The following is a 24,424-nucleotide window of genomic DNA, read 5'->3' as shown; positions in this document are numbered from 1 at the left end:
AGAAGTGCTTGTCCTCACAGGGCAATGTCATTTCTCCCAGGGAAGGCCTGTGCCACTGCACTGGGGGAAGCCCTTCTCCTGTGTCCATTAGCACCTCGTAGTTTAGTCACACCTGGGAGCACTTACTATACTGTGTGGTGATGGCTTACTTAATGTTTGTCTTTAGCTTTTTTAGCTATAAGCTATAAGCTCTAGGGGCACAGAGGTTCTGTGGCTTACTCACTATATCCCCAGGACCTTATGTGTCCCCTGTGTAGTTGGCATATACCCATAACCATAACCAAGTAGGTACTTAATGTTCAAGTGAATGAGTGAATAGGTGAATAAATGCCAAAGGAATTCAGACAGTTGATACTGAGTTCATATATTCCCATCTTTCAGTGTAAAAGAACAAGTTCATCTTGTTAATCCATAATTAGAATGTGGAGTTAAAAATAGGCATCAACCACAGGGCTAGTCAGTAGAAGGTGAAAGGAAGACTGAGTCAAATGGGAAAATTTAGAGTAAATATGGGGAAGGAAAAAGGTTTAACTTTCAGTTATTAAATAAACATTATAAAATTAAAAATGATGTTGGCAGTGAGGCCAAAGGAGGAGGAAGTAAAGTGGGATTTCCATGTGGAAAAGGAGTCTAGATGAAAAGGTGTTAGGGTTTTGTGATTTTTCTCTCCATAAATCTAACAAATGCATGTTGAGCTTTTAAAGGCATAAATAGTAGGCTGAATTTCATAATTTTTTTGTTTCTCTTACGACCAACTGAAATTGAAGTTTTACATGAAAGTAATAGAGCAAATTCTTTTTCACTTTAGAATTAAAATCAAATTTTATGTATTTTTTTGCTCCAGGCTTTAACAGATTTCTGTGATTCGTATGGCTTAGTTTGCAATAAACCAACAGTTTGGGTTCTACACTACCTTAACACATCTGGTGCAAGCTGTGAGAGCAGAATTATTGGTGTGTATGCCACAAAAACTGACGGAACAGATGCTATTGATAAACAGCTGGGAGGAAGAATTCACAGTAAAAGCATTTTTAAAAGGTATGTCCACATTTAAATATGAAAAAGAACTAAGTAAAGTCTTGGTCTTGTCCAAGAGGTGTTGCTGAATGGAATGTGCACTTGACTAGAAAAGACCACCACCACCTCTCAGCAGACAGAGTGAGCCCCAGTAGCTAGGAAGACAGGCCTGCTTCATGAGGAGATTTTAATTTAAACAGTTTCACGGCCATCTATATGGCCTGGTATGGTGGATATCAATTGGGTTTGTGCATCAGAATCCCCTGAGAGGCTTTTAAAAAGAAAGAAGGAAAAGAAAAGCCACATGCCTGGTGTCTCTCTTAGACCACAGGCCAGGGACAGAAGAACTGGCCTAAAAGTCAGCAGGCCAGCTTCATCTTCTATGAATGATGAAGGACTTCCTCTGTCCCTTCCAGCTTTCAAATTCTCTGACTTTGTATGTTAAATTCTCAAGGGGCAGTCTCTCAATGTTTTTCCTGTAATCTTATTTACCCTGGTCAATTCACTTAACATTTTTTTTTTAATTGTCTGGGAGATTGGATTGGATCACATATTAAGGCTAATGTATGGCTGTATAATCTTGCTTCTTAGATGATTAAATACATAATTAGTTTCTGAATTCTTTATAGGCAAGGAGTCTTCTATATAAGGTATATAAGTTCCTGGCATAGTGCTAGGAAAGTTTTAGTCAAAGTTGAATCTTTTCTAACTTTACCAGAGTTAGGTGATTTTTAAAAAACTTGAGTTTCAAGATGTGTTGATTCTTCACACAGTCTGCATTGTGGAATTAAGATATTTTACCACCGTAAAAAGACATCAAATGTAGGTTTGTGTATGAGTGTGCGTGTGTGTATATACACATACATATATACATATATACACGTGTGTGTGTATATATATACACACACATATGTATACATACATACACATATATATGGAGACCCTCATGGCGTAGTGGTTAAGAATTTGGCCGCTAACCAAAAGGTCGGCAGTTTGAATCTCTTTGGAAACTCTATGGGGGCAGTTCTAATCTGTCCTATAGGGCCGCTATGAGTTGGAATCAACTTGATGGCACTGGGTTATATATATATATATATATATATATGCTTAAGGGTCACAGAAAAACAACTATCCAATGCCTGTGTATTTTTTTCTTAATTAAAAAGCACTTATTGAGTGTCTATTAGCTGTATATATATACACACACACACAAACTCATACCCAGGTAGTATATTTTCATTATTGTTTTGCAATATTTCTAGAGAGGCGGGAAATAATGTTCAGTACATCTGGAGCTATTATTCAGTAGCAGAATTGAAGAAAATGATGGATGCCTTTGATGCCTGGGAAGGAAAAGGTACCATGCAGTTTTTTTATTTTATGGGAAAAGGTAGACTTTTTCTTTATAAGACCAAATAAGGTCAAATACTGTATTTGTTTTTTTGAAAAAAGTATTTTTTTGTGTGTTTGGGTCAAGATATTTGTGACCTCGTGGTAACACTCAGGCAGTTTTACTTTCAAATCGATAAACCCCATGAGTTGCTAGATATTAATAGTTTATAATTCAACAACCCAAAATAAGCTTCCGTTATTTATATTTATTTAGTTCAATTAAACAAGAGTTTAATTAAGTTAAACGTAACACCTAGTGCGTACCTAGTATTGTCCTAGGCAGTATACTTCTAAATTAAGTATAAAATGTATCCTCAAGAAAGGAGAGAGAAAATGAAAATATGCTGGGGAAGACATCTAAAAAGCCTTTATAAAACAATTAAAATAGCTAATAGATATCCACGTTGAAAACTGATCTTTTTCCAAGCTGTTTTTGTCAGAGGTTGATAATAATAATGTCCTTTAATATCCAGTGTGATAGTTTACATTCAGTATCTCTCTCTCTTTTTTTTTTTTTCCTAAAACAATCCTGTAAGTTATTTACCAATCCCATTTTATAGATGGGAAAATTGAGTCTCAGAGAGGCATCGTCACTTGCTTAGGGATCACAGGAGCAAGTGTTCTACACCTAAGTTTTTTTTTTCTTAATTAACAAGCTCGTATGGAGTGTCTATTAGTTGGAAAGCTCTATAAGTCTTAAAATTGGGCCCAGAGAAAAATAAGACACATCCCAGTTCTCAAAGGATTTTAAAAGCTTGTAGAGACAAACATTGCAAGTCACATCAGAGTGAATAAAAGGAGAAGAGAAGAGCTCAGAGGAAAGAGCCTTTTATAAACTCCACATCAGCTCGTCCTCCTGCAGGTGGGGTGCTAGCACCAGCTCTTCTTCCTTTCCTCAACTTTGCTCCCCTGACTTTTCCTCCTTTTTCCTTTCTTATCATAGCCCTCAAGCAGGCAGGAAGAAGTATAATAATGAAAGAAGTGTTAATCTCTTTAAGTTTATTATTTCAGATTTAATTAGAAAAAACCTCATGGTGTTCTGTGTCTCTTTTTTGTGCCTCTAGATGGCAGGATGCCCAGGAGCCCTTGGGAGGGCTCAGGCTTGGCTTCTTCCTCCACTGATTAGGAAGCTGAAGGAGAGAGCTGGGATCGCTGGCTTACAAAACATGCAACTGATTTTTAACTTTTTAGAAAGCATGTAATGGAGCATCATTGTTATTTAACAAGGTTCTGGCAGGTCTGTGGAAAGCCACAAGACAAGAAACAGAAGTAAGAGAAAGAACTATTGGAAGGGAGAAGACAGAGTCATTGTTATTTGAGGACAATATGTCTTTTTAGAAAATCCAAGAAGGATCAACTAAAAATATTTTAAATGATGAGTTTAGCAGACTAGCTGGGTACACTATAAGTATACAAAGATCAGTAGCCTACATATGGTAAATCAGTTAGAAATTATAGGTGAAAATCCCATTTCATGATAACAAACAAAAAAAATAACAAAATAACTAGGACTGCCCTACTAAGAAATGTTTGGGTCTTTTTTAAGAAAACTGCAAAATGTACGTATCTGTTCATCTATCCATCCTCCCTTCCATGCATGCATCCGTCCCTCTTTCTATCTGTAAGAAAGAAGCATGAAGACAATGGTGAGACATATTATGGTCCTTAGTAGGGAATCTGAATATTATAAAGATGTCAGTTCTTCTCAGATTAAATTATCGATTTCCTACATAGTCCCTATCAAATCTCAATGGAACTCTTTGAGGATCTTGAGGAAACGATTCTAAAATTCCTCTGGAAGAATAAACAGATAAAAAGGCCAAGAACATTTTGGGAAATAGAAATAATTAGAGGCATGAGTCTAGCTCTATTTGATAGTAAAACATCCTATATGTCTATAATAATAAAAACCATGTATTACTGGTACAATAATGGATACAGAGATCAAGAGTAGGCCCAAATAAAATTATAAGAATAAAAATATCATGTAGTAAAGTATTAAATATCAGTGTAAAGGGGGTAGGACGTTTAATAAGTAATTGAGAAATATGCTGACTACATGGCAGGAAAAACAGAATGTTAACTTCACACCATTTATCAAAATAATTCCATGTGGATTTATGGATGAAAAAAGGAGCTAAGAAGCTGAAAGGAAATTTATGCAAATAATTGATTTCTTTATAGGGAAAGAAATTATAAAGCCCAAAATAAATGACCAAACAAAAAACTCACTACCCTCGAGTTGATTCAGATTGATAAATTTGATTACATAATATTTAAACTATCTAGAACTTTTAACCCCCATGTGTCTGTCAGTTTGTCATACTGTGGGGGCTTGTGTGTTGCTGTGATGCTGGAAGCTATACCACCAGTATTCAAATACCAGCAGTGTCACCCATGGTGGACAGGTTTCAGCTGAGCTTCTAGACTAAGACAGACTAGGAAGAAGGACCTGGCAGTCTACTTCTGAAAAGAATTAGCCAGTGAAATCCTTACGAATAGCAGTGGAACACTCTCTGATATAGTGCCGGAAGATGAGCCCCTCAGGTTGGAAGGCACTCAGAATATGACTGGGAAGAGCAGCCTCCTCCAAGTAGAGTCCACCTTAATGACATGGATGGAGTCAAGCTTTTGGGACCTGCGTTCGCTGATGTGGCATGACTCAAAATGAGAAGAAGCAGCTGTAAACATCCATTAATAATTGGAACCTGGAATGTATGAAGTGTGAATCTAGGAAAATTGGAAATGGTCAAAAATGAAATGGAACGCGTAAACATTGATGTCCTAGGCATTAGTGAGCTGAAATTGACTGGTATTGGTCATTCTGAATCAGACAATCATATGGTCTACTATGCCAGGAATGACAACTTGAAGAGGAATGGCGTTGCGTTCATTGTCAAAAAGAACATTTCAAAATATATCCTGGTATCCTGAAGTACCGTGCTGTCAGTGATAGGATAGTATCCATATGCCTTCAAGGCAGATGAGTTAATACCACTATTACTGAAATTTACGCGCCAACCACTAAGGCCAAAGATGAAGAAATTGAAGATTTTTGTTAACTTCTGCAGTCTGAAATTGATCGAACATGCAATCAGGATACATTGATAATTACTAGTGATAGGAATGTGAAAGCTGAAAACAAGAAGGACCTGTAGCTGAAAAATATGGCCTCGATGATAGAAACGATGCCAGAGATCACATGATTGAATTTTGCAAGAGCAACGACTTCTTCACTGCAGATAGCTTTTTTCACCAACATAAACGGTGACTATACACATGGACCTTGCCAGATGGGATACACAGGAATCAAATCGACTACATCATGAAAAGAAATGATGGAAAAGCTGAATATCATCAGAACAAGGCCAGGGGCCGACATTGGATCAGACCATCAATTACTCATATGTAAGTTCGAGTTGAAACTGAAGAAAATTAGAACAAGTCTAAGAGAGCCAAAGTACAACCTTGAGTATATTCCAATCTGAATTTAGAGACCATCTGAAGAATAGATTTGACGTATTGAACACTTATGACCTAAGATGAGAGGGGTTGTGGAAGGACATCAAGGACATCATACATGAAGAAAGCAAGAGATCATTAAAAAGACAGGAGAGAAAGAAAAGACCTAAATGGATGTCAGAAAAGACTCTGAAACTTGCTCTTGAATGTCAGGTAGCAAAAAGAAGAAATGATGAAGTCAAAGAGCTGAACAGAAGATTTCAAAGGGCTGCTCGAAAAGACAAAGTATTGTGATGACATGTACAAAGACCTGGAGATAGAAAACCAAAGGGGAAGAACACACTTGGCATTTCTCAAGCTGAAAGAACCGAAGGAAAAATTCAAGCCTTGAGTTGCAGTACTGAAGGGTTCCACAGGGAAAGTATTACACAACGCAGGAAGCATCAAAAGAAGATGGAAGAAATACACAGAGTCACCGTACTAAAAAGAATTGATCTACACTCAGCCATTTCAGGAGGTAACATATGATCAGGAACTGATGGTACTAAGGGAGGAAGTCCAAACTGCACTGAAGGCGTTGGCAAAAAGCAAGGCTCCGGGAATTGACAGAATACCAATTGAGATGTTTCAACAGATGGGTCAGCACTGGAAGTGCTCACTTGTCTATGCCAAGAAATTTGGAAGACAGCTCCCTGGCAAACCGATTGGAAGAGATCGATATTTATGCCTAGTCCCAAGAAAGGTGATCCAACTGAATGAAATTATCGAACAATATCATTACTATCACATGCAAGCAAAATTTTGCCCTCTGCCGCCTAGCCTTGCCTGCTCTCCTTGCTGGGGCTTTTGTTTGTTCTGGATCCTGCAGCTGGCTCCTATTTGTCTGACGTCCAGTTCCTGGAACTTGAGCAAACAGCTTACCTCTGGTCTTGTCTGCCAATCTTGAGATTCATCGATCTTCAAAGCCTGGAAAAGCCCTGCTCTCTGCCCTGCCAGTGTTGGGTTCACCAGACACTGCAGTTATATGAATCAAAAGAAGCCTAAAACAGCCCTGCTTTCCGGCCTGCCGATCTTGGGTTTGCCAGCCCCTGCAGCTATGTGAATCAGGAGAAGCCTCTTTTTTGCCCCATGGACTTGGGACGTTAAAACCTCTGAAAACCACATGAGCCATTTCCTTGATATAGATCTCTCTCTCTCTATGCTTTACTGGTTCTGCTTCTCTAGAGAACCCAGCCTAAGAGAGTCCATTAACTGGTCTTCCTTGTAGGTGTATAGATATTATCCTATCACTGACAGCATTGTACATTAGGATAGATCTTGAAATGTTCTTTTTAAAAATTTTTATTGTGCTTTAAGTTAAAATTTAAAATCAAGTCAGTCTCTTATGCAAAAATTTATATACAGCTTGCTATATACTCCTAGTTGCTCTCCCCCTAATGAGACAGCACACTCCTCCTCTCTACCCTGTATTCCCATGTCCATTCAGCCAGCTCCTGTCCCCCTCTGGCTTCTTATCTCCCCTCCAGACGAGCCACCCACATAGTCTTGTGTCTACTTGATCCAAGAAGTCCACTCCTCACCAGTATCATTATCTGTCTTATAATCCAGTCTAATCTCTGTCTGAAGAGTTGGCTTTGGGAATGGTTCCTGTCTTAGGCTAACAGAAGGCCTGGGGACCATGACCTCTGGGGTCCTTCCAGTCTCAGTCAGACCATTAAGTCTGGTCTTTTTATGAGAATTTCGGGTCTGCATCCCACTGCTCTCCTGCTCCCTCAGGGGTTGGTTCTCTTGCGTTCCCTATCAGGGCAGTTATCGGTTGTAGCCAGGCACCATTTAGTTCTTCTGGTCTCAGGATGATGTAGTCTCTGGTTTATGTGGCCCTTTCTGTCTCTTGGGCTCGTAATTACCTTGTATCCTTGGTGTTCTTCATTCTCCTTTGGTCCAGCTGGGTTGAGACACATTGATGCATCTTAGATGGCCGCTTGCTAGCGTTTCAGACCCCAGATGCCACTCCCCAAAGTGGGATGCAGAATGTTTTCTTATTAGATTTTATTATGCCAAGTGACTAAGATGTTCCCTGAAACCATGATCCCCAAACCCCTGCCCCTGCTATTCTGGCCTTCGAAACATTCAGTTTATTCAGGAAACTTCTGTGCTTTTGGTTTAGTCCAGTTGTGCTCACCTCTCCTGTATTGTGTGTTGTCTTTTCCGACACCTAAAGTAGTTCTTATCTACTATCTACTTAGTGAATACTGCTCTCCCACCTCCCTCCCTCCCCAATCAAAGAATATTTTCTTCTCTGTTTAAACTATTTCTCGAGTTCTTATAATAGCGGTCTTGTACAATATTTGTCCTTTTGCAACTGACTAATTTCACTCAGCATAATGCCTTCCAGATTCCTCCATGTTATGAAATGTTTCACAGATTCATCACTTCTTTATCGATGCATAGTATTCCATTGTGTGAATACATCATAATTTATTTATCCATTCATCCATTGATGGGCACTTTGGTTGCTTCCATGTTTTTACTATTGTAAACAGTGCTGCCATGAACATGGGTGTGCATATAACTGTTCATGTAAAGGCTCTTATTTCTGTAGGATATATTCCAAGGAGTGGGATTGCTGGATCGTATGGTAGTTCTATTTCTAGCTTTTTAAGGCAGTACCAAATAGATTTCCAAAGTGGTTGTACCATTTCACATTCCCACCAGCAGTGTATAAGTGTTCCAATATCTCCACAACCCCTCCAAATTTTATTATTTTGTGTTTGTTGTATTAATGCCAGCTTTGTTGGAGTGAGATGGAATCTCATTGTAGTTTTGATTTGCATTTCTCTAATGGCTAATGATCGTGAGCATTTCCTCACGTATCTGTTGGCTACCTGAATATCTTCTTTAGTGAAGTATCTGTTCATATGTTTTGACCATTTTTTAATTGGGTTTTTTGTCTTTTTGCAGTTGAGTTTTTACAGTATCATGTAGATGTTAGAGATCAGATGCTGATTGGAAATGTCATAGCTAAAAACTTTTTCCCAGTCTGCAGGTAATCTTTTTACTCTTTTGGTGAAGTCTTTGGATGAGCATAGGTGTTTGGTTTTTAGAAGCTCCCTGTTATCTAGTTTTCCTTCTGCATTGTTAGTAATGTTTTGTATACTGTTTATGCCATGGATTAGGGCTCCTAACGTCGTCCCTATTTTTTCTTCCGTGATCTTTATCGTTTTAGACTTGATATTTAGGTCTTTGATCCATTTTGAGCTCGTTTTTGTTCGTGGAATGAGGTATCGGTCTTGTTTCATTTTTTTTGCAGATGGATATCCAGTTATGCCAGCAACATATTTTAAAAAGACTGTCTTTTCCCCATTTAACTGCTTTGGGGTCTTTGTCAAATATCAACTGCTTATATGTGAATGGATTTATGTCTGGATTCTCAATTCTCTTCCATTGGTGTATGTATCTGTTGTTGTACCAGTACCAGGCTGTTTTGACTACTGTGGCGGTATAATAGGTTCTAAAATCAGGTAGAGTGAGGCCTCCCACTTTGTTCTTCTTTTTCAGTAATGCCTTACTTATCCAGAGCCTCTTGCCCGTCCATATGAAGTCGGTGATTTGTTTTTCCATCTCATTAAAAAATGTCATTGGCAAAAAGACCATACTTAATGGTCTGACTGAGACTAGAGGGATCCCGGTGGTCATGGTCCCCAAACCTTCTGTTGGCCCAGGACAGGAACCATTCCCGAAGACAACTCATCAGACATGAAAGGGACTGGACAGTGGGTAGGAGAGAGATGCTGATGAAGAGTGAGCTAATTATATCAGGTGGACACTTGAGACTGTGTTGGCATCTCCTGTCTGGAGGGGGGATGGGAGGATAGAGAGAGTTGGAAGCTGGCAAAATTGTCACGAAAGGAGAGACTGGAAGGGCTGACTCATTAGGGGGAGAGCAAGTGGGAGTACGGAGTAAGGTGTATATAAACTTATATGTGACAGTTTGACTTGATTTGTAAACGTTCACTTGAAGTTCAATAAAAGTTAATAACAAAAAATGTCGTTGGAATTTGGATCAGAATTGCATTAAATCTATAGATTGCTTTTGGTAGAATAGAAATCTTTACAACGTTAAGTCTTCCTATCTATGAGCAAGGTATGTTTTGTAGGTCTCTTGGTTTCTTGCAGAAGTGTTTTGTAGTTTTCTTTGTATGTTTTATATCTCTGGTAAGATTTATTCCTAAGTATTTTATCTTCTTGGGGGCTACTGTAAATGGTTTTGATTTGGTGATTTCCTCTTCGATGTTCTTTTTGTTGGTGTAGAGGAATCCAACTGATTTTTGTATGTTTATCTTGCATCCCTATACTCTGCTGAACTCTTCTATTAGTTTCAGTAGTTTTCTTGAGAATTTCTTAGGGTTTTCTGTGTATAAGATCTTGTCATTTGCAAATGTATATACTTTTACTTCTTTCTTGCCAGTCTGGATGCCCTTTATTTCTTTATCTTGCCTAATTGCTCTGGCTAGGACCTCCAGCACAATGTTGAATGAGACTGGTGATAAAGGGCATCCTTGTCTGGTTCCTGATCTCAAGGGGAATGCTTTCAGGCTCTCTCCATTAAGGATGGTGTTGGCTATTGGCTTTGTATAAATGCTCTTTATTATGTTGAGGAATTTTCCTTCTATTCCGATTTTGCTGAGAGTTTTTATCATGAATAGGTGTTGAACTTTGTCAAATGCCTTTTCTGCAGGAATTGATAAATTCATATGATTCTTGTCTTTTATTTATATGATGGCTTACATTAATTGTTTTTCTAGTGTTGAACCATCTCTGCATACCTTGTATGACTCCCACTTGGACATGGTAAATTATTTTTTTTGATATGTTATTGAATTCTATTGGCTGGAATTTTGTTGAGGATTTTTGCATCTAAGTTCATGAGGGATATAGATCTGTAGTTTTCTTTTTTTGTGATGTCTTTACCTGGTTTTTGTATCAGGGATATGCTGGCTTCATAGAATGAGTTTGGGAGTATTCTGTCCTTTTCTATGCTCTGAAATACCTTCAGTAGTAGTGGTGTTAAGTCTTCTCAGAAAGTTTGGTAGGACTGTGCAGTGAAGTGGTCCGAGCCAGGGCCTTTTATTGTTGGGAGTTTCTTTATTACCTTTTCAATCTCTTCTTTTGTTATGGGTCTATTTAGTTGTTCTACCTCTGTTTGTGTTAGTTTAGGTAGGTAGTGTGTTTCTAGGAATTCATCCATTTCTTCTAGGTTTTCAAATTTGTTAGAGTCATTTAGTTCTGCTCTAATTTTTATTATTTGTTTTCTTCTGGCACCTGAGGGTTTCTTTTGTTTCTCTCTTTCTATTTGTTCAAGTTGTAGGGATAATTCTTTTACTTTGGCCCTTTCTTCTTTTTGTGTGTGTACATTTATTTATATAAATTGACCTCTGCGCACTGCTTTTGCTGTGTCCCAGAGGTTCTGATAGGAAGTGTTTTCATTCTCATTGGATGCTATGAATTTCTTTATTCCATCCTTAATGTCTTCTGTAATCCAGTCGTTTTTGAGCAGGGTATTGTTCAGTTTCCAGGTGTTTGATTTCTTTTCCCTGCTTTTTCCACTTTTATGGCCTTACGGTCAGAGAAGATGCTTTGTAATATTTTGATGTTTTGGATTCTGTGTAGGCTTGCTTTATGACCTAATATGTGGTCTATTCTAGAGGATGTTCCATGTGTACTAGAAAAGAAAGTATACTTGGCTGCTGTTGGGTGGAGTGTTCTGTATATATATATGAGGTCAAGTTGGTTGATTGTGGGATTTATATCTTCCATGTCTTTATTGAGCTTCTTTCTGTATGTCCTGTCCTTCACTGAAAGTGGCGTGTTGAAGTCTCCTACTATTATTGTGGAGCTGTCTGTCTCACTTTTCAGTGCTGATAGAGTTTTATGTATTTTGCAGCCCTGTCATTGGGTGCATAAATAATTAATATGGTTATATCTTCTTGGTATATTGTCACTTTAATCATTATATAGTGTCCTTCCTTATCCTTTATGATGGATTTAACTTAAGTCTGTTTTGTCAGAAATTAATATTGCCACTCCTGCTCTTTTTTGATTGTTGTTTGCTTGATATATTTTTTCCATCCTTTGAGTTTTAGTTTGTTTTTGTCTCTACATGTACATCTAAGGTGTTTCTCTTGTACGCAGCATATAGACTGATCATGTTTTTTAATCCATTCTGCCACTGTCTGTCTCTTTATTGGTGTATTTAGTCCATTTACATTCAGCATAATTAGAGATAGGTATAGTTTTTTTTTTCTATAGTTTACTGCTGTCATTTTAATGTCTTCTGTTGTATGTTGTTGACAGTTTCTTTTTCCCACTTCATTTTTTGTGCTGAGTAGTTTATGTATTGTCTTTTCCTCTTATTCATTGTTGTCGATTTTGTTTCTCCTGACTCTCTATTTTTTTCTTCTATATTATTTTGATGAGTAGGATTGTTAGTCTCCTTTGTGGTTACCTTAATATTTACCCCTATTTTTCTAAGTTTAAACCTAACTTTTATTTATTCATATCGCCTCTTCTTCCTCTCCATATGAAAGACCTATGACTGCATTTCTTAGTCCCTCTTTATTGCTTTAATGTTGTCTCTTTTACATAATGACATCACTATTTTCCTGTTTTGAGCTTTTTTTTTTTTTTTTTAATCTTGATTTATTGTTGTGATTTCCCTATCCTGGTTGACATCTGGTTGCTCTATCCTGTGTTCTAGTCTTGGGTTGATATCTGATATTATTGATTTTCTAACCGGAGAACTCCCTTGGGTGTTTCTTGTAGTTTTGGTTTGGTTTTTACAAATTCCCAAACTTGTTTATCTGTAAATGTCCTAATTTCACCTTCATATTTGAGAGACAGTTTTACTGGATATATGATTCTTGGCTGGCAAGTTTTTTCCTTCAGTGCTTTATATAACTCATCCCATTGCCTTCTTGCCTGCATGGTTTCTGTTGAGTAGTCCGAGCTTATTCTTATTGACTCTCCTTTGTAGGTGACTTTTCGTTTATCCCTAGCTGCTGTTAAAATTCTTTATCTTTGGTTTTGGCAAGTTTGATTATAATATGTCTTGGTGACTTTCTTTTAAGATCTACTTTATGTGGAGTTTGATGAGCATCTTGGATCAATATCTTCTTATCTTTCACAATATCAGGGAAGTTTTCTGCCAACAAATCTTCAACAATTCTCTCTGTATTTTCTGTTATCCCTCCTTGTTATGGTACTCCAGTCACTCGTAGGTTATTTCTCGATAGAGTCCCATGTGATTCTTCGGATTTCTTCATTTTTTAAAATTCTTTCATCAGATTTTTCTTCATATATATTGGTGCCAAGTGGTTTATCTTCAGTCTCACTAATTCTGCCTTGTACTTTCACAGTTCTGCTTCTCTGACTTTCTGTTGAGTTGTCTAATTCTGTAATTTTATTGTTAATCCTCTGAGTTTCTGATTGCTGTCTCTGTATGGATTCTTGCAGCTTATTAAATTTTTCATTATGTTCTTCAGTAACCTTTTTAATTTCAAGTGCTTTATCTGTGTGTTCCTTGGCTTGTTCTGCATATTGCCTGATCCCTTTCCTGATCTCGTTCCTGATGTCTTGAAGAGTTCTGTGTATTAATCTTTTGTATTCTGCATCTGATAATATTCTGCATCTGATAATACCAGGAAGGCACCTTCATCCAGAAGATCCCTTGGTTCTTGGTTTTGAGAGCTTGTTGAAGTGATCATGGTCTGCTGCTTTATGTGATTTGATATTGACTGTTGTCTCCGAGCCATCTATAAGTTATTATATTAGTTTATTTTATGTTTCCTTACTGTATCCTAGCTTTTTGCTTTGTTTTGTTTCGATATGCCCAAATAGTTTGCTTGAGTGAGCTAGCTTGATTATTTTCACCTTTGAAGCTCTGACGTCCTGTCACCAGATGGCTAGAGCTGTTATCAGGCATATGGCCTAGGGGTCTGTTCGCTTTTCTTGTATGGATTCAGCTAAGGTGTCCAGGTAGTTGGTCATCAAATGTGTGGTACAGGCTCTGTCCTACTGTCTTAGAGGGGCAGGGGTGATTGGTGTAGGTACAGTTATCTGGTTGACCAAGGCAGGGGCTGACAACTGTCCACTGAGTGTCTGTGAGGAAAGCGCATCTCTATTCCCTAGAGCGCATAGGTTGGTGGGTTCTGCAGATGGACCATGGGCACCCAGTGCTTTTGGTTGTAAGGACTGGGAGGTACCAGTTATCCTTGGACCCCTGTTGTGGGTGCCTGCGTGATATGAATGGAGCCACTAATCCTTAGGCCGCTGATGTGGGTAGGTGAGGACCTTGTTTAATAGGCAAAGTGCTGTCAAACATCAAACACCCACGTCTTCTTTGCATAGCTGAAACAGTTGCAGTCCGCCAACAAGGGCCTGTTCTGGAATAGGCCCACAGAGGTCCATGCAGCAAGGAAAGGTATTCAAAGTCCATGGACCGGTTATGCCTGGACAGGAGCCGCCTCAGTCCTGAGCTCCCCAGGCTAGTGGAGCTGGCAGATTATCTTTTCCCCCAGTTGTGAATTTATTCCTTCTGCAAGTCTGGGAAAATGGCTCAGGATGTTCAGCAGGACCTATCTCAGGCCCAGGGAAAGCGACAGCCACTGACACCGTTTTGGGGGCTGTGGCCGCGGTAAAATAAATGCAAGTACTTAGCTTTTTGCGCCATTCTTCTCTGGTTTTGGAGGTTTGAGTAGGCTGTGTGGCTGGCTGTTTCTCCCTGAGGAAACTGCAGCTGAATCAGGTCCGGCAACTCCTCTCTGCTTCTTAACTGTCTCTTGCTCAGTCCATTTTCTAACTTTGCCTTTGATGTTCAAGGCTGCTAGCTTGTCATAAATATAATTGTTTCACTTATTTTTTTGGGTCTTTGTTGTAAGAGGGATCACCGGAAGTGTTGGACTACTCCACCATCTTGGCCCTACCTCTCTGAGACGTTCTTTTTGACGATGAATGTGATGCCATTCCTCTTCAAATTGTCATTACTGGTATAGTAGACAATATGATTGTCTGATTCAAAATGGCCAATACCAGTCCATTCCAGCTCACTAAAGCATAAGACACCAACGTTTACGCGTTCCATTTAATTTTTGACGATTTCCAATTTTCCCAAATTCATACTTCATACATTCCACGTTCCAATTATTAATGGATGTTTGCAGCTGCTGCTTCTCATTTTGACTTGTGCCACATCAGCAATTGAAGGCCTGTGGGGATGGGACCATGCAAATAAGGGGTATGGGACTGTAATGAGGGGATTGGTTGGTTTGCCCTCCGCTGGGCTTAAAATGATCCATCTCAGAGGCAGACGGGGGGGAGGGGGCTCACTACCACCAGGAAAGAAGAGCTAGGAGTGGAGCATGTCCTTTGTACCCAGGATCCCTATGCTGAGAACCTGCTAGACCCAGGAGACAGAGACAGAGAGCTGTGTCACTGGAGATGGCGCAGGACAACAAGAAGTGGTGGCAGAGAAACAGCAGCAGCAGAACCAGGAAACTGGTGCTAGATGGTGCACTGGGCTTCCTGGCCAACGGAGGAAAGCTGTTACAGTGGGTGAGTTAACCCACAGAGAGAGAGCTGAATGCCATTCGGCAGGAGGCTTTCTGGTGGAGTCCTGGCAGAGTGGAGTGCCCCTGGGCTCTTGTCAGTGGAGCTAGACTTGCCAACTCACAGAGCAAAACAGCTGAGTGCCTTCAGGCCAAGGAATACTGGCAAAGTGAGGTACCTCTGGGCACTTATTGGCAGAGCTAAACAACTTTGTGAACACTTGCCTGAGTAGGGCAGAGGCCAGGTCAAGGGACCGAGAGCCAGAGAGAAGCCTGCCTGTGGGCATGGCTGAGAAGAGCCTGTCCTGACCGAAAAACTATCCTGAATTGTAACCTGTTACTTCCCTAATAAGCCCCATAACTGTAAATGTGATTTGTGAGTTTTGTGTGGTCATTACAACAAATTATCTAACCCAGTAGAGAAGTACAGAGTGCTGTGGGAGGGACAGCTGGTGTCTGAATTGGTAAGTCCCTTAAAGGTTTTGCTATGTGGATACCTTGAGAGAGGCTCAGAGCAAGGGAATGAGCTTCTCTTAGTTAAATTTTATTAGACACCAGAAAGGCTGAGATGAGATGACTTTTAGAGAACCTGGCCAGATCAAATGGATACCTGCAGCAGACCTGAATGGCTTGTACTTGAGTAACCTCAACTTGAGGACTCTGCCCTACTGCAGGACTAATTGTTAATGACTGTTTTGGACTGGTAATGTGGTTGGGAGGGAGAAGTTATCCTTCAAGTATGAAAGAACCATGGCTAGAAAAGCCAAGGGGTGTCCTTTTATATGGCCTTTCTCGCCATGTTCTTATAACCCCCACCAAATGACTGGGTGGGACTATGCAAATGAGGATTGGATAGCTTGCTAATAATGCAAATAAGGTGCATGGAACCCTGAGAGTGTGGAACCATGCAAATAAGGTGTATGGGGATTGGTGAACTTTGCCATCCCCCTAGGCTTAAAGTGATCCATCACAGAGGCAGATGGGGGACCTCACTACCACCAAGAAAGGAGATCTAGGAGTAGTGTATGTCCTTTGGACCTGGGATCCCTGTGCTGAGAACCTCCTAGACCCAGGAGACAGAGAGCTGCAACAATGGAGACAATGCAAGATGGTGAGAAGTGGTGGCAGAGAAACAGTGGCAGCAGAACCAGGAGGCTGGTGTAAGACAGTGCAGAGAGCTCCCGGCCCATGGAGCAAGGTGGTTATGGAACCTCATGGAGCAAGGCGGTTACAGTGGGTATGCCAACACACGGAGCAAGAGAGGCGAGCACCTTTGGGCAGGGGGCTTCCTGGAAGAGTCCTGGAACAGTGGGGTACCTCTGGGCACGGAGCAAGAGAGCTGAGCACCTCTGGGCTGAGGCTTACCAGTGGAGTGGGGTGCCTCCAGGCACTTACTGGCAGAGCTAAAGAGCTTTGTAACACTTGCCTGAACAGGGCAGAGGCTGTACCAAGGGGCCAAGGGCCAGAGAGAGGCCTGCCTGTGGGCATGGCTGAGAAGAGGCTGTCCTGATCAAAGACCTGTAAACTGAATTGTAACCTGTTACTTCCCTAATAAACCCCATAACTGTAAGTATGATTTTTGAGTTCTGTGTGGCCATTAAAGCAAATTAACTAACCCAGCACAGAAGTAGGGAGTGCTGTGGGAGGGACGGCTGGTGTCAGAATTGGTAAAATGGTTGGAGGGTGGAGGTATGTCTGACCTCTGCATCATAGGATCAGCCTTGGGCTGTTGACGCTGATGATGGTTCTCCTTCATCGTGTGAAGTCTGATGAGGGACACTGCTGTGCCATTTTTACCTCCAAGTGATTTTTATTCAGTACTATTTTTTAAGCCTTTTTTCCATGTGTCTACATATAATTTATGTTTTCTTTTTAATTGAGGTGAAATCTACATAGCAAAATCGTAACTGTTTTAAAGTATACAATTCAGTGGCACTTAGTACATTCACAGTGTTATGTAGTCATCACCTCTCCTGGCTCCAGGACATTTTCTTCACCCCAGATGGAGACCCCATGCCCGTCAAGCAGTTACTCCCCGTTGTCCCCTCCCTGCAGCCCCTGGCAACTGCCAATCTGCTTTTCATCTCTATGGGTTTGCTTATCCTGAATATTTCATTTAAACAGAATTGCTCAATATGTGATCTTTTGTGTCTGGCTTCTTTCACTTAGCATAATGTTTTTGAAGTTCATAGGTTATATTTTTCAGCTTTTAATCAGAAACATATCAGATTTAAAAGTTAAATCAACTTGACTGGGATTTTGCCTGAACATACTAACTCGGATTATTAGTTCTCATTTGAAAAGGTGTATATAGGGTAACGCTATCTCATATTTGTATAGCAGTTGCTGTTTGCAGAGTGGTTCGTAACAATTGCCTGATGAGATGGTCATAGCAACCCAGTGAGGTAGACAGGGTAAGTGTGAGTATAAGCCCCACTATACAATAGATTACAGTAAAACCTGCAAAAGCTGGAACCTACGGAAGGTGGAAAGCCTGTCAGAGAAGGAAAACTAAATATTTTCCACTAAAATGAGTGATAGAAAAGTGGTAAGACTGCACTCTGTCAGAGGTGGAAAACCTGGAAAAACCAGGCAGTCCTGTTGCATTCTGGCTCTCCCAAGTCTCACTGTACTACTCCTAACACTGAGGCTTATAGTAAAGGCACCCAACATTTATTGATTGGTTAGTCAGTGCCAGGCCCTATTTGAAGCATTTATTAATTCATTCAGTCCTCACAGCAATCCTGTGAGGTAGGTACGATTATTGTCATCGTTTCACAGATGAGGAAATTTAGGCAGAAGAAGGTTAAGTAACTTTCCCAAGGTCACGTGGTTAGCAAGTGACAGTAGGATTGAGACTCAGGCCGTCTTGGCCCTGGAGACTTACCCAGCGCACTCAGCTGCCCAGGGCAGATACAACAACCTGCTGGGTTTTCTCAGCTAATAAGTGACAGAGCCAGGGTTCGTGCCCTGCACTTCCTACACCCGGGCTGCCAGCTGTGCCACTCCACTGCCTTGCTGCTTAGTATGAGCACTTCCTGTTTGTGCTGTACATGACTCCCTCCGTCACCCAGGAGAAGGTGTGAACCTCGAACTGTGCCCAGTCTTTATGAAACAATGTTGCTGAACATTTGGCAGGGGATGATGGCTCTCTTAACTATGTCTTTTTGTCTTCCAGGTGTTAGCTATTGGCGGGTGCCTCATGAGCTGATAGAGTGTTGGACGCTGGAAGAGCAGCCTTTACTTGGAAGCCTGAGACACATGGCCCCAATTCGAAAAAGGTTATCTGTTCTGTCTTCATTATGTGTGTGTTTTTTTTTTATCTGTGACCTATACTTTTACTGCCTTTTATGAGGGGGAAATGAATACTGGTTCTTGACCTTGTTAAGCTTATTAATCAGCTAGATGAACTCTGCCTTACCATCAAAATATATGTCTAGATAAATGCAGAGTTACAAAAACTGTGTAAAGAGTGGAGTAAACTTTCTAAAGCTTAGTACGTTCTTATTGGGAGAATAGAAATTCTGTGATAAGGAATTTTCTCCTCACAAAGGTAAAATCCCAGTCTTTGCTGGCAATAGTCAAAGAATTTATTTAGACTTACTATTTGAAATTTGTTACTTATTCTGAATTCCTTCCTTCCCACTCTTGCCACAAATAATATTTTACCCCTTTTTATTTGATGGTATTTTCTTGTATTCCATTAAATTATTCACATTAAATTCCCTCTACTTCTGTGTCTTTCACTGTGTTTTAAATACACTTAAAATCATATTTCTTTTTTAGTGTCTGGATATTTTAGTTTCTGAGTAGTCGTGGCCTTCAGATGTTCTGGTTTCTTGATCACCTATTCTAGAATTTTATACATTGCCCCAGTGGAGTTTCAGACTACTTCCTTACTTTTATTCTTTGGATCTGTCACAGAAGTGCTGAATTTATTCAGGCTTTTAGTAGTTTAATCATCTCTTGTCAAAACATCTTGTTCCTTAAAGGCCCAAATTTCCTTATCATTATTTATTTTGCTTTTTGAATCTACAGTTAGCAAATATTAGAGTCTAGAACAGTGATTCTCAACTGGGAGTGATTTTGTCTCCCCAGGGACATTTGATATCTTGAGACATTTTTGGTTATCCCCATTGGGAGGGACATTGCTACTGGCATCTAATGGGTAGAGGCTAGGGATGCTGCTAAAGATCCTACAGTGCACAGGACAGGCCCTACAACAAAGAATTATCTGGCCCAAAATGTCAATATTGCCAGTAGTGGAGAAACCCTACCCTAGAGTCTAGTGAAAGGTATGGACAGACAAGAAAGTGAGTAAGAATGGTTTTATGGAGACTCACACCTGGGTTAGTTGTCTTTCCTTTGTGATGAATCAAAAGGATAATGATAATGATGAAACACTAGTGAGATCTCAAAGAACCATCTGACTCACCAGGTAAAATTTAATTATGACCAGTAGAGTTGAAAAAAAAAAAGAAACCAGTTGCCATCAAGTTGATTTGGACTCATAGCAACCCCATTTATGTTAGAGTAGAACTTTGCTCCACAGGGGTTTCTGTGGCTGATTTTTCAGAAGCAGATCACCAGGCATTTTTCTGAGGTGCCTCTGGGTGAACTCCAACTTCCAACTTTTCAGTTAGCAGCTGAGCATGTTAACCGTTTGCTTCACCCAAGGACTCCAGTAGAGTTATAGGGTTGAATATATTATAATCATATTCTTTGCCTCATATGTTGTTGTTGGAGGGTGCCATCAAGTTAATTTCAACTCATGGTGACCCCACGTGACAGAGTAGAACTGCCCTATAGGGTTTTCTAGGCTGTAATCTTTATGGGAGTTCCTTCCCATGGAGCTCCTGGGTAGGTTCGAGCCGCCAACCTTTCATTTAGCAGCCATGTGCTTAACCATTGTACCACCAGGGCTCCTTTTGCCTCATGTAGTTAAGTCGCAAATAACTAGGCAATTAAGATCCCATTTCCAAGAATCAGAGTTCACTACGTATGATATTTGCCTCTGAAATGCACAGTGATGCTGTGTGAGAAAGAGAAGACTTGGAGGACTGATGTGATGTGCATGTTCAGGAGGTGGTTTTCATGAAGCAAAGCTGGTCGAACCCATGGAAGGAGCAAGAAGGTTTTTGACAATGGTGTTTGACAGTTTTAAGGTCATCCTTTTAAATGCTCACCCTTAGGCTTTTTATAATGAATGGTAAACTCGGTTTAGGAATCTTTGAAAAGTTTGCTCAATACTTCTCAAAATCAAAAGGCATCTACCTATCTTGGGTTTGGTCATTCTAGCAGTTTCTAAAATGTGTTTCACAGAATGCTAATTTTACTGGATGTCAAAGGTAGTTTCATTACAGAATGATTGGGAAATAATGGGGCCAACAAAGTTAAATAGCTTTCTTTACTGTAGGCCTTCTCAGAACCTATAATGTGTTAATGTGGATTATAAAGCTCCAAGAGGAGGACAAAATATGCAACAGCACTTTTCAAATTTATTCGACTATGAAATGTTTTTTTCTCAGTAAATCTCTTGAAATTGCTGCTTTGGGAAAAATAACTGAGGATATTCCTGGTTATCCTATAGATCACATTAGGACTCTTGGGAATACAGTGATATGTTGTATAATTCTTGTGTAACACTCTCCAAATTTTAACTTGTCAGTATTAACACTGTGTGTGATTTTTAAGATGGGAGATTATCTTTTAGGAGATTATCAGTATGCATTCAAGTTGAAACAACCTTTAGCAACTTTGCTAATTTATGTATTGACTTTGGTTGGGGATGAGAGATACAGTACTTTGACACCTATAAATCTTTTGATTCTTTTAATTCTCCAGAGAAACTTTTTTGTTAATCCTAAAGTAAAATTTGGTGATGTTTCCATTTCTTATTGAAGCTGTAAATGCTGAAAATGACATGCTTCTGTATTTATAGGCGACTGGTGACTTTCAATGAAGAGGAAGAAAGTGTGAATTTTAAGACTGGCCCTAAGCCAGTAAGATTTTTGGGCCCTTCCACAAGCACCCAGATCAAAGTCAAGAACTCAGCTTCAGTCAGGGTGTCTCCAGCCAGGGCTCCCCAGACCTCGACTCGAGTGACAGCAAACCAGCCTCACAGCAGCTCTGTACCATCAGAAGCCACGTCCGCTGTGGGCACAAGGGCATGCAGGCAGCCCCAGGCTTCCTGGGGAACCAGGAGTGCTGAAAACGGGGCCCCACACCCGCCTACAGCAAAGGTTCTACTCTCTGACAAGAAGTCTACATCTAATCGAGTGATCAAACTGAAGCGGACTCCACTGTGTGCCGCTGTGCCTTCTCAGCCCACCTCCGCAGCAGTGAATCGAAGCCTCTCCCCCGAGCTGCCTGCTCATGAAGCTTCCAGCAGTACGCCTGTGCGGACTGAAAACGGGAATGATGAAAGTATTTGATAATGAAAACCTGTTGTTTGTCTCCCAGAGCTTCTCATGTGTTTGAAAGAAATAAGTGACTTGGTTTCTTGATGCAGTCAGGGTGAACACTTAGGTCTGTATTTAGGATAATTATGAGAAAAATGACTTGTGTGAAAGTAGAATGGTGGAAGGGGGAGTTTTAAGTGGCTGGGACTGCATTTATATCCATTTCCCCAACTTTTAAATGATTATTTGTCTAGGGACAGTTTGAATTTCAGGTTTTAAAAAAAAAAAAAATTTTTTTTTTTGATGGTTAGTTAGGATTAATGCAACAAACAGCGCAGCAAAATGATCACTAGAGAAGCTGTCCATTTTGCTGCTGAGATACTGCTAGATTAGGCACTTTCGTAATGTTACTTATTGTAGCCCAGGAATAGAAGTGAAGTTTGGGCTCAGGTATTCCTGTCTGGTGAAACAGAGAGCGGTGGTATGAGTGCTTCCCTGTACTATATCACACCCAAGAGAGATTTGAGAGAGAAAATGTAGATCAAGGTTAACTCCCTACACAGTTGGTCTCAGTCTCAAAAGACAATATGAAAAGAAATGATGGGGAGGGAAAAAATGACAGGAATTTGAGATCGTTCTTTGGTTCTCAACTGAACTACAGTACTCTCTTCTTTAGATTGGCTTTTTTTTCCCCACTATTTTCCGTTAGATTTATTTATACATCACAAGATTCCTTAGGATAAGAACTACATGTCTTTGGTATAAATTGTTAAAATACCTTATTTTAATTTGAATAGTCAAGTTTTGAAAGTATTTTGAAAAAGAGAAATTAAAAGTTTAACTTTTTAAATAAAGTTAATATTTGTTTTTCAGAAATGACCACGAAGAGTCATTCTGATTATACAACGTGGTTTTTTAATGCATAAAATTTCCACATAACTTGAATTTAATATTTTTAAGTAGAAGATTTTGATTAATCCTCTAGTTTTTCATGACTGTTCAGTTGTGTTTACTCTTATGTTTTATAATTGGATCACATATTTCTACCTTCAGTAAACAGTATGCCTTCAGTGTTAAAAATACATAAAGCAGGGTACTTTTTACTCAAATGTTTATCACTGTACTTGCATTACTTTGAAAGAGTAAAATAAGTATCCTCAAAAACTACTTTTTATAAAATAAAGTAAAACCTTTCCATAAAAAGTGACATTTTCTGTGAATGTACTTATTTAAGACTTGGAGCCACTTTAGTAGTTTGAAAGCTTTTCAGTTAGATGTTGTTTGTTGTTGTTAGTTGTGCCTGAGTTGGCTCTGACTCATGGTGACCTTATGTACAACAGAATGAAACACTGCCCAGTCCTGTTCCATCTCCATGATGTTTGATGATGCTGTTGTGTCAGCCCATCTCATTGAAGGTTTTCTTAATTTTCACTGACCCTCTATCACACATGATATCCTTTTCTAGTGACTGGTCTTTCCTGATGATGTGTCCAAAGTAAGCAAGATCAAGCCTCGCCATCCTTGCTCTAAGGAGCATTCCAGTTTTATTCAGTTTATGTAAGTGTCTATTTCTTCTTCCAAACTGCTTTCCTGTTTAGATAATGTATAAAATAATTAAACTAATTTTGGATAATGTCTTAGGCTGGGTTCTCTAGAGAAGCAAAACCAGTAAAGCATATAAATATATAGAGAGACAGATTTATATCAAGGAAACTGCTCATGCATTTGTGGAGGCTGGAATATCCTAAGTCTGTGGATCAGGATAGAGGCTTCTCTTGATTCACATAGCTGCAGGGGCTGGAACCGAAGATCAGCAGGTCAGAGAGCAGAGCTCTTGCTCACAAGCTGTGAAGATCGTTGAAGCCCAAGATTGGCAGGCAAGACTGCAAGGCTCTTCTGATTCATGTAGCTGGAGGGGCTGGTGAACTCAAGATCAGCAGGTCGGTGAGCAGGACTCCCGTTCACAGGCTGTGAAGATCGAGGAATCTCAAAATCAGCAGATAAGCTGATAACTCAAGTCCCAAGATCCGGAGGTCAGACAAACAGGAAGCAGCCGCAGGATCCAGAGTGAGCAAAAAAGCCAGAACGTCTGCTTATATTTGGATGCAGGCCACAGCCCCAAGGAAACTTCCTTTCACCTGACTGGCTACTAACAGCAGAGTCCATCATGGGAGTGATCACCTATAAGCACTGAGAATCATGGCCTAGCCAAGTTGACACACAATCTTAACCATCACAGATAACTATACAAATACTAGCAGCATTTTAAATAGGTGGTTATTTGGTTGGAAAAAGTGATTATTTAATTGAAGATCCATAAATGACATTGTTCTGTGGCATATATAAAATACTCAGTTGTTGTTGTTAAGTGTTGTCAAATCATTTCGACTCATAGCAACCTCATGTGACAGATTAGAACTGCCCCACAGGGTTTTCTAGGCCGTAATCTTTACAGGAGCTGATCAACAGGTCTGTCTCCCAGGGGACCACTGGCTGGCCTCAAACCTACCAACTTTTTAGAAATATTCAGTTAAAAAAAAAAAAAATACA

The 24,424-nt window shown here is 39.9% G+C and overlaps 1 protein-coding gene across 2 annotated transcripts in view; it reads left to right on the top strand.

Annotated features, from left to right (window-relative positions):
• KCTD18 (potassium channel tetramerization domain containing 18) overlaps positions 1–24,424 on the top strand; it is a 32,516-nt gene extending 8,092 nt beyond the window's left edge. The window contains exons 4-7 of one of the 2 annotated variants that reach the window (XM_049887777.1): positions 845–1,038; positions 2,280–2,374; positions 18,652–18,754; positions 21,415–24,424. In XM_049887777.1, the coding sequence (XP_049743734.1) occupies positions 845–1,038; positions 2,280–2,374; positions 18,652–18,754; positions 21,415–21,907 (885 nt within the window). In that variant the 3' untranslated portion in view covers positions 21,908–24,424. The remainder of the gene's footprint in view (positions 1–844; positions 1,039–2,279; positions 2,375–18,651; positions 18,755–21,414) is intronic. The other variant, XM_049887778.1, reaches the window with a different exon arrangement.

The sequence above is a fragment of the Elephas maximus genome, chromosome 6 (genome assembly GCF_024166365.1).
Source record: "Elephas maximus indicus isolate mEleMax1 chromosome 6, mEleMax1 primary haplotype, whole genome shotgun sequence".
Taxonomy (NCBI): Eukaryota; Metazoa; Chordata; class Mammalia; order Proboscidea; family Elephantidae; genus Elephas; species Elephas maximus.
Note: the sequence above shows the minus strand (reverse complement) of the source record. Positions and strands in the feature narration are given on the sequence as shown.